This window comes from Carcharhinus amblyrhynchos, chromosome 5, assembly GCF_965287045.1.
Source record: "Carcharhinus amblyrhynchos chromosome 5, sCarAmb.v2.hapA, whole genome shotgun sequence".
NCBI classification, from domain to species: Eukaryota; Metazoa; Chordata; class Chondrichthyes; order Carcharhiniformes; family Carcharhinidae; genus Carcharhinus; species Carcharhinus amblyrhynchos.
The window spans coordinates 4,614,755-4,628,001 of NC_137328.1; the positions used below are offsets into that span (position 1 = coordinate 4,614,755).

At 48.0% G+C, this 13,247-nt stretch overlaps 1 protein-coding gene across 1 annotated transcript in view; it reads left to right on the top strand.

Moving 5' to 3' along the window:
• mamdc2a (MAM domain containing 2a) overlaps window positions 1–13,247 on the top strand; it is a 91,598-nt gene that overhangs the window by 73,499 nt on the left and 4,852 nt on the right. Inside the window, exons 12-13 of the mRNA XM_080189597.1 lie at window positions 6,537–6,790; window positions 7,754–7,838. Coding sequence (XP_080045723.1) covers window positions 6,537–6,790; window positions 7,754–7,838 — 339 coding nt within the window. The remainder of the gene's footprint in view (window positions 1–6,536; window positions 6,791–7,753; window positions 7,839–13,247) is intronic.

Below are 13,247 nucleotides of genomic sequence, written 5' to 3' on the forward strand. Positions count from 1 at the left end.
CTGGCACTGTGAGGCTGTGAGCCAGTGCTAATCACTGTGCCACCGTGCTTCCACCAGCTTTTCAGGAAGAGAGTTCTAGAAACTCAACCCTTTGAGAGAAAATGTTTCACCGCCTTTCTGTTTTGAATGGACAGCCCCTTATTTTTAAACAGTGATGCCCTAGTTCTAGGTTCTCCCACAAGAGGAAACATCTTCCCCACATCCACCCTGTCAATATCCCTCAGGTTTCAACCGAGTCGCCTCTTACTCTTCCAAACTCCCAATAGATACAAGCCTAACCTGTCCAACCTTTCCTCATGAGACAACCTGCCCATTCCAGGTGTGGTCTCACCGGTGCCCTGTACAACCATTACTGAGACTAGTTTTCAATTCCAGGTTTATCAGTTCAGTTTAAATCACCATGATGGGGTTTGAACCCATGACCCCAGAGCATTAGCCTGGCCTCTGGATGGCTAGTCTAGTGACATCGCCACCCCACCAGCATCTCACCCATTGAGAAATCATAGAATAGAATCCCTACAGAACAGAAGGAGGCCATTTGGCCCATCGAGTCTGTGCTGAGCACCCAGGCTCTAAGCCTATAATCCAACATATTTACCCTGCTAATCCCTCTCACTCTAGGGTCAATTTAGCATGTCCAATCCACTTAACCCGCACATCTTTGGACTGTGGAGGAAACCGGGGCACCTGGAGGAGACCCATGCAGATACGGGGAGAATTTGCAAACTCCACACAGACAGTGACCCAAGCTAGGAATCGAACCCAGGTCCCTGGCGCTGTGAGGCAGCAGTGCTAATCACTGTGCCACTGTGCTGCCTAAGAAAGGATGGAAGGAGTTCTTCACAGTATAACACAGCTGATAGTCCGATAGCGTGATGGTGATTCATCTGATCTGATGTTCAGCAGCTAAATGCCGTGGGCGGCACAGTGATACAGTGGTTAGCACTGCTGCCTCACACTGCCAGGAACCTAGGGTTCGATTCCCGGCTTGGGTCACAGTCTGCGCGGAGTTTGCACATTCTCCCCGTGTCTGCGTGGGTTTCCTCGGGTGTTCCAGTTTCCTCCCACAGTCCAAAGATGTGCAGGTTAGGTGGATTGGCCATGCTAAATTGCCCCTTAGTGTCAGGGAGACTTGCTAGGGTAAATGCATGGGGTTGTGAGTATGGGGCTTGAATGGAATTGTAGTCAGTGCAGACTTGATGGGCCGAATGGCCTCTTTCTGCACTGTAAAATTCCCTGACTACTGGTATTAAAGTTCAAAAATTGCTGTGATTTAATTTGGACTCACGGGCTGGAATTCTTTGACCGTTCTTGCCGCAGTGAGTGGAGATTTGGCTTGTCATCGAATTCTCCACCCTCACCGCAGTGGGAGCGCGGTGTGAACGGGTGGTAGAATCATGCTCGTGATCACTGACTGGTGAATCCCGAAACATCCCGGTTAAGCTGCAGCGCTGTCCGATACATGGCCCCCAGGGAGTCCAGCTTCTCCTGGGGAGGGGGGGAGGGAGGGTAGCAGCGTTTGAATTCGGCGCGGAGAGTTTCGCTTTTGTTCACCGTGTTACACTCTGACCCGAGGCTGGGATTTACGGCCTGTGTTTGAACTTAAGCAGTGGTGAGCTGGTTTGATTTGATTTATTACTGTCACATGTATTGACACACAGTGAAAGCCTGCTCTGCCAGTCAGTGAGATTGTGGCTGACCTGATGCTATAATCCTCAAATCTGCTTTCCCGCCTCATCTAATAAACCTCTGATTCCCTTATTGATTTAAAACCAGCGTTTGTGAACCCAACTCTCCAAACACCTGATGAAGGAGCAGCACTGCGAAAGTTCGTGATTCTAAATAAACCTGTTGGACTTTAACCTGGTGTTGTGAGACAAAGAACGTAGAACATTACAGCGCAGTACAGGCCCTTTGGCCCTCGATGTTGCGCCGACCAGTGGAACCAATCTAATGACCCTCTAATCTAAACTATTCCAATGTTGTCCATATGCCTATCCACTGACCATTTGAACGCCCTTAAAGTTGGTGAGTCCACAACTGCTGCAGGCAGGACATTCCACGCCCTTACTACCCTCTGAGTAAAGAACCAACCTCTGACATCCATCCTATAATTACCACCCCTCAATTTAAAGCTATGTCCCCTCATGTTAGCCATCACCATCTGAGGAAAAAGGCTCTCACTATCCACCCTATCTAACCCTCTGATCATCTTGTATGCCTCAATTAGGTCACCTCTCAACCTTCTTTCTAACGAAAACAACCTCAAGTCCCTCAGCCTTTCCTCATAAGGCCTTCCCACCATACCAGGCAACATCCTGGTAAACCTCCTCTGCACCCTTTCCAATGCCTCCACATCTTTCTTATAATGCAGCGACTAGAACTGTACGCAATACTCCAAGTGCGGCCGCACCAGAGTTTAGTACAGTTGCAACATGATCTCATGGCTCTGAAATTCAATCCCTCTACCAATAAAAGCTAACACACCGTACGCCTTCTTAACAACCTTATCAACCTGGATGCCAACTTTCAGGGATCTATGCACATGGACATCGATATCTCTCTGCTCGTTGACACGACCAAGAGTCCTTCCATTAGCCCTTCTCTGTGACTCCTCACTGTGCCCACCCCAGTCCAACGCTGGCGTCTCCACATCATAATTAAAAATCTACCTATCTCGGCCTTGAATGTACAAATGACCCATCTCTACAGGATGTGTTCACTCACAAAGGAAGTAGGGGGTAGAATCGTGTTCCTGATCTGATTCTTGTTAACGGATGTTAACCATGGAAATCACTGAGCTGATGAAAGTTGCCTCACTGAAAGAAATGCAAGTTATTTTTTTAAATATATTCTTTCAGGGGACGCGGGCATCATTGGCAAGGCCGGCATTTACTGTCCATCCCTAATTGCCCTTGAACTGAGGGACCCAGGTTCGTTTGCAGCCTTGGGTCTCTGCCTGTGTGGATTCTGCATGTTCTCCCCATGTCTGCATGGGTTTCCTCCGGGTGCTCGGGTTTCCTCCCACAGCCCAAAATATGTGCAGGTGGATTGGCCGTGTTAAATTGACCCTAGTGTTGGGGGATCAGCAGGGTGAATATATGGGGTTAAGGGAATAAGGCCAGGGTGGGATTGTGGTCGGTGCAGTTTCGATGGGCCTTGCAGGGATTCTATGGATTCTGAGTAGCTTGCTCGGAGGGTAGTTAAGCTTCAGTGACATTGCTGTGACTCTGGAGTCACATGTAGATAAGCACGGCAGATTTCCCTCCCTAAAGGACATGGATCAATCAGATTGTTTTATTTTTACAGATGTCCGTGATAGCTTCTGATCTGAAACTAGCTTTCAGTTCCAGATTTTATGAATTGAATTTAAATTCCACCAAGGAGGGATTTGAACCCGTGCCCCCAGAACATTAGCCGAGGCCTCTGGGTTATGGATCTGTTGAATTTCTCACTGTACCTTCCAAATGGACCTTAACATCTGGAACTCCCTCCATAAACTCACCGCCTCACTCTCCTTCTTTAAGACACCACTTAAAACGTATCTTTTGACCAACCTCTCGGTCACCTTTCCAAATAGCGTGCCACACTGTCAAATTATGTTGTTGTTGTGAGGCACCATGGGGTGTTTTACCATGTTGCTACATCAGGGCAGTTGGTTGTTGCATTGATGCAGGGAAACCTTAATGAGTGACGATGACTAACGTTGAAGGAATTCTGATCACCGCTCCATGGAAATGGCAGCAGAATGGAAGCCAAACCAGAGCTTGATGAAGTCATTTAAGTGTGTGTTTGTCCAGCCAACAGAACTTAAATTATAGGGTCCCGAGAGACTATAATTTCAAAACTACAAGCAGATTGAGATCCTTGGCTCTCAGACATACCGAGATATTGTCCCTCAGACACACTGAGATACTGTCCCTCAGACACACTGAGATATTGTTCCTCAGACACACTGAGATATTGTCCCTCAGACACACTGAGATACTGTCCCTCAGACACACTGAGATACTGTCCCTCAGACACACTGAGATACTGTCCTTCAGACACACTGAGATATTGTCCCTCAGGCACACTGAGATATTGTCCCTCAGGCACACTGAGATACTGTCCCTCAGACACACTGAGATACTGTCCTTCAGACACACTGAGATACTGTCCTTCAGACACACTGAGATACTGTCCTTCAGACACACTGAGATACTGTCCCTCAGACACACTGAGATACTGTCCTTCAGACACACTGAGATATTGTCCCTCAGACACACTGAGATACTGTCCCTCAGACACACTGAGATATTGTCCCTCAGACACACTGAGATATTGTCCCTCAGACACACTGAGATACTGTCCTTCAGACACACTGAGATATTGTCCCTCAGACACACTGAGATATTGTCCCTCAGACACACTGAGATATTGTCCCTCAGACACACTGAGATACTGTCCTTCAGACACACTGAGATACTGTCCCTCAGACACACTGAGATATTGTCCCTCAGACACACTGAGATATTGTCCCTCAGACACACTGAGATATTGTCCCTCAGACACACTGAGATATTGTCCCTCAGACACACTGAGATATTGTCCCTCAGACACACTGAGATATTGTCCCTCAGACACACTGAGATATTGTCCCTCAGACACACTGAGATATTGTCCCTCAGACACACTGAGATATTGTCCCTCAGACACACTGAGATACTGTCCCTCAGACACACTGAGATATTGTCCCTCAGACACACTGAGATATTGTCCCTCAGACACACTGAGATATTGTCCCTCAGACACACTGAGATATTGTCCCTCAGACACACTGAGATACTGTCCCTCAGACACACTGAGATATTGTCCCTCAGACACACTGAGATATTGTCCCTCAGACACATTGAGATATTGTCCCTCAGACACACTGAGATATTGTCCCTCAGACACACTGAGATATTGTCCCTCAGACACACTGAGATACTGTCCTTCAGACACACTGAGATATTGTCCCTCAGACACACTGAGATACTGTCCTTCAGACACACTGAGATACTGTCCTTCAGACACACTGAGATACTGTCCTTCAGACACACTGAGATATTGTCCCTCAGACACACTGAGATATTGTCCCTCAGACACACTGAGATACTGTCCTTCAGACACACTGAGATATTGTTCCTCAGACACACTGAGATATTGTCCCTCAGACACACTGAGATACTGTCCTTCAGACACACTGAGATATTGTCCCTCAGACACACTGAGATATTGTCCCTGGCCTGATGTCATTCACCATTAAACCTGGAAGAGGTTGTATTTTGGTGTCAAATGAATAAAATCTATTTCCTTGGATGGTGATTGAATGGAAGAAAGGGTGAAATTCCTGACACGATGGTAAGTTAAAACAACATTTTGTTGAAAAGGAAAGACATCTTATCCAAGGCCGGAGTATTCCAGTGCAGTTGAAGGTGAATCCTCGCGGTGGGTTCCACGCGGGCAGTGAACATTACAAACTGTCATTGATTTCAGTGGGATTGGAAGATCCCACCATTGGTTAATGGTGACTCACCTTCATTGCCGCTAAACCTGCCACAGGGGTAAAGTTCAGTGAAATTTTTCCCCCTACAACCATTGGGACAATTGCAAGAATGGCTAATTTCAGAGTCTCAGAACTATCTCCTTTAATATAAATTGTCAGGAGAGCTTTTGAAATGTTGCTTTCTTGTGTTTGTCCTGATGCGTGCAAGACAATAACGTGCCCCTCTTTTCAACAGCATGATGGTTTTGTACATTAGTAAGTAGCACCTTTAACCCCCAAAAAACCCCAAGGCACTTCACTGGACTGTCATCAAGGAAGAATGTGACTCTGAGCCACAGAACACGATATACAGTGACTGAAACATCGGTGAAAAGTGAGATGCATCCCTTAGGAAGAGAGAGGCAGAGAGTTCCAGGGCAAAAATTCCAGAGTTTCGGACCCAGACAGCTTTTTTTTTATTCATTTGTGGGACATGAGCATCGCTGGCCAGCCAGCATTTATTGCCCATCCCTAGTTGCCCTAGAAGGGCAATTAAGAGTCAACCACATTGCGGTGGCTCTGGAGTCACATGTAGGCCAGACCAGGTAAGGACGACGGATTTCCTTCCCTAAAGGACATTAGTGAATCCGATGGGTTTTCCAACAATGGGTCATCAGTAGATTCTTAATTCCGAACTTTTTTGATTGAATTCAAATTCCACCATCTGCCGTGGCAGGATTCGAACCCGGGTTCCCCAGAACATTAGCTGTGTTTCTGAATTAGCAGTCTAGCGATAATACCACTAGGCCGCCATCTCCCCTGAAGGCATGGTCACCAACGGTGGAGCGATTAAACTCAGGGTTTTATGAGAGGCTAGAATTGGAAGCGCGCAAATATTTTGGAATGTTGCCGGGCTGGTTACGGAGATGGGGGGGGAGGGGGGGAACGTTACTTTTCTTGACGAGGAAAGGGTTGGTTTTCGAGCGTAACTTCTGCGGTCTAACCAATTGAAAATGCTTTCGTTTAGGGCGCTACATGTACATAGAGGCCTCTCACATGCGGCACGGATACAACGCACGCTTGTTGACATGGCAACTACGCGGATTCACTGGCAAGCAGTGTCTGACATTCTTCTACCACATGTATGGACTCGGAACTGGATCACTAAATGTTTACTTAAAGGACAAAGAACGAGAAACTCTCTTATGGGAAAGAAGAGGGGAGCAGAGTATATCTTGGATCAAAGCCTCTGTAGAATACCAGTGTGAGCAAAGCCATCAGGTTTGTTTGATTTGAAACGTTATCTATTTTGGGAATGGCTTGTGAACACAAGTGTATGGAACCCTTCACCCTGAGCCTGCTTTTGAGTTCCATCCAGATTGATGAAGATTTCCTCGGTGAAACTGGTGGACCTAACCACACTGTGTCTAAACTAGGAGGGCTAAATCTTAGTCTCTAATTAAATATTAGCCTGTAATTAAAAATTGGCTGATATTGGAACAGGTTCCATTGCTTGGCAGTACAGAACCTGAATGTTGGTGAGAAGAGAGACATGTTACTGAAGCTTTCCATTTTGGTACTCATCAGGACAAGAATTTCAAACCATCACAACAACTCATACTCTCAGAGAAAACGTTGCTGATTGGTTGGTGAGTCAGTCAGCTGATCAGGTCAAGCAGCTTCGGTTGGTCATTACAACAAACCCAGAAATAAAGGACGGGATTTTATGGCCTCACTGGGGGGGGAGACCAGAAATTCGTGCTTGAGGTCAACGGAAATTTCCATTCAGCCAATCAGAGTTGACTCGCCAACCAATCAGCAACCCTTTCTCCGACAGCATGATTGTTTGAAATTCTTGTGTTTGTCCTGATGAGTGCAAGACCAAAAGCTTCAGTGACACGTCCCTCTTTTCAGCGGTACTCAGGAACATTTCTTCTTGCCTTCTAGACCCGAGTGAGAATAGGAGTTTGTGGAGTGAGGGGGAAGGTGCAGTCCGCTCAGACCCCACCAGCACCAAGCTGGAGAAATAAAGTGTAGCTTTGGAAATTGACACCCTCAGAATTGTGTTCTGCTGGTTCTTTGACCAACCCTCCCAGCCCCAGCTCTTTCCCCGTTACCACGCGAGATCTTTTTTCCAAGTATTTAATCAATTGCTTTTGTAAGTTTATTGAAATGCCCTTTTGGGCAGTGCCTTCGACATCACAATAACTTGCTGCTGAATTCACAAGTATTCTCCTCTTTCAGATTGTCTTCGAAGCGATTCGCGGGTTCTCGATACACAGCGACATTGCAATAGACGACGTTTTATTCCAAAACGGACCATGTGAAGGTACCCATGGCAACTGTATTCTGAAATGTATCCAACTGAGGGTTTAAACCCCAATAATTATTGCGAATGGGATGACCAAGGTGAAACTGACGAGGCACCATAACAGAGGGATGGGGTAGATCAGCCGGGAAGGGATTAATCAGGGCTAGTACAGCCACGATGGACAGAATGGCCTCTTTCTGGGCTGTGTTGTTCTATGTTTGATCTGTATCTTAAATTTACCTTACCTGTTGTGGTTCATAGTGCTGTTACCCAGCAGAGATCTGTCAATCTCTGAGTCCAAAGATTGATGTGGGTATGATGGCGTTGGACTGGCGTAAACACAGTAAAAAGTCTGACAACACCAGGTTTTAGTCCAACCGATTTATTTGATAATATACTCACAAGCTTTCGGGGTTAGCCCCTTCGTCAGGTGAATGGAGAGTTCTGGCCTCAGATTCTAATCAGTAATCTCTAAACTGTCTGTGCTTTATATGCTCTGTCTGAGGCCAGAACTCTCCATTCACCTGACGAAGGGGCTAACCCCGAAAGCTTGTGAGTATATTATCAAATAAATAGGTTGGACTAAAACCTGGTGTTGTCAGACTTTTTACTGTCCAAAGATTGAGTCAGAGAGGTTTACAACATGGAAACAGGCCCTTCAGCCCAACTTGTTCATGCCTCCCCTTTTTTTAAACCCCTAAGCTAATCCCAATTGCTCATGTTTGGCCCATATCCCTCTATACCCATCGTACCCATGTAACTGTCTAAACGTGTTTTAGGAGACAAAATTTTAGCCGCCTCCACTATTACCTCTGGCAACTCATTCCAGACACTCACCACCCTCTGTGTGAAAAAATTGTCCCTGTGGACACTTTTCTACCTCTCCCCTCTCATCTTAAACCTCTGCCCTCTAGTTTTAGACTCCCCTACCTTTGGGAAAAGATATTGACTATCCAGCTGATCTGTGCCCCTCATTATTTTATAGAACTCTATAAGATCACTCCTCAGCCTCCTACACCCCAGAGAAAAAAAAATCCCAGCCTCTCCTTATAACTCAAACCATCAAATCCCGGTAGCATCCTGGTAAATCTTTTCTGCACTCTGCAAAATGTGCGGGTTAGGTCGATTGGCCATGCTAAATTGCCCCTTAGTGTCAGGGGGATTAACAGGGTAAATGTGTGGGGTTCCGGGGATAGGGCCAGGGTGGGATTGTAGTCAGTGCAAACTCAATGGGCTGAATGGCCTCCTTCTGCACTGTGGGGATTCAATGAATCTCAGCCGTGACATTTTTAATTGAAACCCACCGCACCTCCCCCCCCCCGCCAACTCCCCAGCCTCAACAGATCTTTGTGGGGAGAGAGTTCCAGATTTCCAATCCTCTTTATGTGAAGTCGAGTTTCCTGACGTAACGCACCACCTCCACTCCCTGCCCCCATTTGCATCTTCGGTCACCCAGGGGATTTGGGAAGCGATTCCATGTATTGGGGGGGGGGGGGCGGGGTGTGCGTGGGAATTAAAAAGAACACATCAGGCATTAATTTAAAAACAATATTTCTTTGTACTCGAGAACAGACAGCTGATGGCCAATTTGAGATGGAATGTGGAACCCTTAAATCATGTGGGATTGAGCCTTTGTTTGTGGTGAATTTGCTGGGCTGTTCCCAGCCACACTCTGCGGCGAGGTGCTGAGTTGCAAGCACACTTAGCCAGCTGTGAGTGAGAAGGGAAGGGCGCGCACTGTCACTCGGCCAAGGTTCTGAGGGTACGAAGGAGGACGGACGGGGGAAGGAATGATCCCTGCTCCCTGGGGAAATCTCAGATAAGGACCAGAAAAAAGCAGGGACAAAGCTTCCCGATTGAAATCAGCACAGAAAATGCAGGCAGTATCCTAGCAGCAGAGAATCGGACAGTGCAGAAGAAGGCCATTCAGCCCATCAAGTCTGCACTGACTCTCTGAAAGAGCACCTTACCCAGAACCACCCCTCCTCCACCCTATCCCTGCAACTTTGTGCATTTGCCATAGCCAATCGACCTAACCTGAACATCTTTGGACCCTAAGGGGCAAATTACCATAGCCAATCGACCTAAGCTGAACATCTTTGGACCCTAAGGGGCAAATTACCATAGCCAATCCACCTAACCTGAACATCTTTGGACCTTAAGGGGCAATTTATTATGGCCAATCCACCTAATCCGCACATGTTGGGATTCTAAGGGGCAATTTAGCAAGGCCAACCCACTAAACTCGCACATCTTTGGACTCTGAGAGGAAACCGGAGCACCCGGAGGAAACCCGCATAGACATGGGGAGAATGTGCAAACTCCATGCAGACTGTCACCCGAGGCTGGAATCGAACCCGGGTCCCTGGCGCTGTGAGGCAGCAGTGTTAACTTATGAGTGAGGACAGAAATGGGTTTGATGTTGCAGGTTGTGGCCGTACCTCAGGGCCAAGTGAAATAAGAGAATAACCTCGTCACGCCAAGAGTGGTCAAAGTCTGAAACTCCCTCCCCTGAATGTTGCACCAATCACGAACCTTCAAACTGAGGTTGCTGGATCTTTGGCAGCCAATGACATTAGGGGAAGGGGGCGACGTGGATATATGGAGTGAGGTCACAGAACAGCCATGGTCGTACTGGACAGCAGGCAGGTCTTGAGGGGCTGAATGGCCTCCTCTTCCTGTGCTGACCAGGAATTTCCTCAGGACTTTTTTTTTAGCTGATTGAGGAAGTTCTGGTGCAGAGACTTTGCTCTGTGAAGGAGCATTAACTGTTCAGAAATTCCAGTGTGGTTTGTGTTAGTCAGTGCTGTGCAGAGGTCTGACCCATAAAGAATATTCTCTGTGGAGAGGATCAGACAAGGTCAACAACAACTCGCATGTGATTGACGCAGAACAATATCAGCTTTTGCACTCGAGTATCTGAAGCGGGGTTTGAACCTGTCACCACCTGGCAGACTCAGAGGACGACACATTGAGCCACGCCCAGCATCTGCATTTCCAGAACATCACCTAGGCTGGGTTACATGCCTGTAGTTAGTAACTGGGAGGTGCAGAGCCAAGAAGAATAATGATTGAAGGATGGTTGGTTTGAAGCTGCGATGCCTGTCATGGTTGAGAGTACCTTCCCCCCATCGCAGCGCAGTGACACTGACAACAAAACACAGAGAGTCGGAGATTTCCAGAGTGTAGCTGTACCCAGATAGTGTAGCTATTCTCCTTCAGCGCTCCCTCAGTACTGACCCTCTGACACTGCGACACTCCCTCAGTACTGATCCTCTGACAGTGCAGCACTCCCTCAGCACTGACCCTCTGACAGTGCGGCACTCCCTCAGTACTGACCCTCTGACAGTGCGGCACTCCCTCAGCACTGACCCTCTGACAGTGCGGCACTCCCTCAGCACTGACCCTCTGACAGTGCGGCACTCCCTCAGCACTGACCCTCTGACAGTGCGGCACTCCCTCAGTACTGACCCTCTGACAGTGCGGCACTCCCTCAGCACTGACCCTCTGACAGTGCAGCACTCCCTCAGCACTGACCCTCTGACAGTGCGGCACTCCCTCAGCACTGACCCTCTGACAGTGCGGCACTCCCTCAGCACTGACCCTCTGACAGTGCGGCACTCCCTCAGCACTGACCCTCTGACAGTGCGGCACTCCCTCAGCACTGACCCTCTGACAGTGCGGCACTCCCTCAGCACTGACCCTCTGACAGTGCGGCACTCCCTCAGCACTGACCCTCTGACAGTGCAGCACTCCCTCAGCACTGACCCTCTGACAGTGCGGCACTCCCTCAGTACTGGTGTCTGCCGCTGCCTGGGCCCTAAATGCTGGAATGCCCCCCACCCCCCAACAACCCTCTCCTATTTTTTAAGATGTTTCATTTAAACGCTGCCTCTCTGATCGCACTATTACTCACCTGTCCTAATATGTCCCGATGTAGCCCAGTGTCAGGTGTTTTCTGAGCATCTTTCCAGTGCAGAGCCTGGGTTTTTTGAGTGTGAAAAATGCGCTGTGTAAATGCAAGCTATTGTTGTTGTGATTGGGGGCCTGTGATGGTAACTGGGAAACGGTGAGGCTTGGGGATTAGGGCAAGGAGAAGTTCCTATCAACGTGAAGACACATCGCAAGAAGTTATAGAGTGACAGAGCCATGCAGCACAGGACAAACCCTTCGGCCCATCGAGTCCACACCGACAATAACTGTTCAGTTTAAGATTATTTATTATTGTCACAAGTGACCTAACTTGTCAGGGGGATTAGCAGGGAAAATGTGTGGGATGGCACAGTGGCACAGTGGTTAGCACTGCTGCCTCACAGCGCCAGGGACCCAGGTTCGATTCCCGCCTCGGATCACTGTCTGTGTTCAGTCTGCACATTCTCTCCGTGTCTGCTTGGGTTCCCCCCCCCGGGTGCGCTGGTTTCCTCCCACAGTCTGAAAGATGTGTGGATTAGGCTGATAAGCCACGCTTTTCAATTTGCCTCTTGGTGTCCCGGGGATGTGTTGGTTAGAGGGATTCGCAGGGTAAATATGTGAGGTTACGGGGATAGATCCTGTCAGTACAGACTTGATGGGCCAAATGGCCTCCTTCTGCACTGTAAGGATCCTATGATTAACGATGCAACGAAGTTACTGTGAAAATCCCCCAGTCGCCACGCTCTGGCACCTGTTCGGGTACACTCAGGGAGAATTTAGCACGGCCAGTGCACCCTAACCAGCATATCTTTCGGATTGTGGGAGGAAACTGGAGCACCCGGAGAAATTATGCTAAACCCGTTTTGCATCAATTGTTCACTCATAAGGGGGACATGGTTTCAGGGTAAGGGGTAGGAGATTCAGAGGGGCTTTGAGAATTCCTTTTTAACTCAGAGAGTGGTGGGAAACTGGAACGCAATGCCTGGGAAAGTAGTGGAGACCTGAAACCTTAGAACCTTTTCAAAAATATTGGGATGGGCATTTGAAAAAATGTCCAACTTAATCGGTTCTCCCATCCAATGACAGCAGCGTAAAATAAATGATCTGCCTCGAAAGGCTGCGTAACGCGAGGACTCGCAGTAAAACCTTTCCCACCTTCCCACTGGACCTGCTGCATTCCTATGATACAGATAAAAAATGCATCCACTGGTAAATGTCAAAACCTTTGAAGGCTGTTTACCAGAATCTGACAGGGGATAAAAAAGAAAGCCTCTGTGATTGATTTGTTTCTGAGCGGTTGGGGGCTGGTGTATATGATGTCTGTCTGGTGACGTCAATAATATGAGGAAGGACTCACTGATTCTCCCAGTCCTGGTTGTACACCAGGCTGCCTTTTCTTTTATGGATTTTCACCCTGAAAATCTTGGGAAAGCCGGCAGGCAGACCAGCAGAGATTTTGGCGTTTAGCCATTTATTCAGCCCAAACTGCTCCATTCTGGTGTCACCACTGCACAC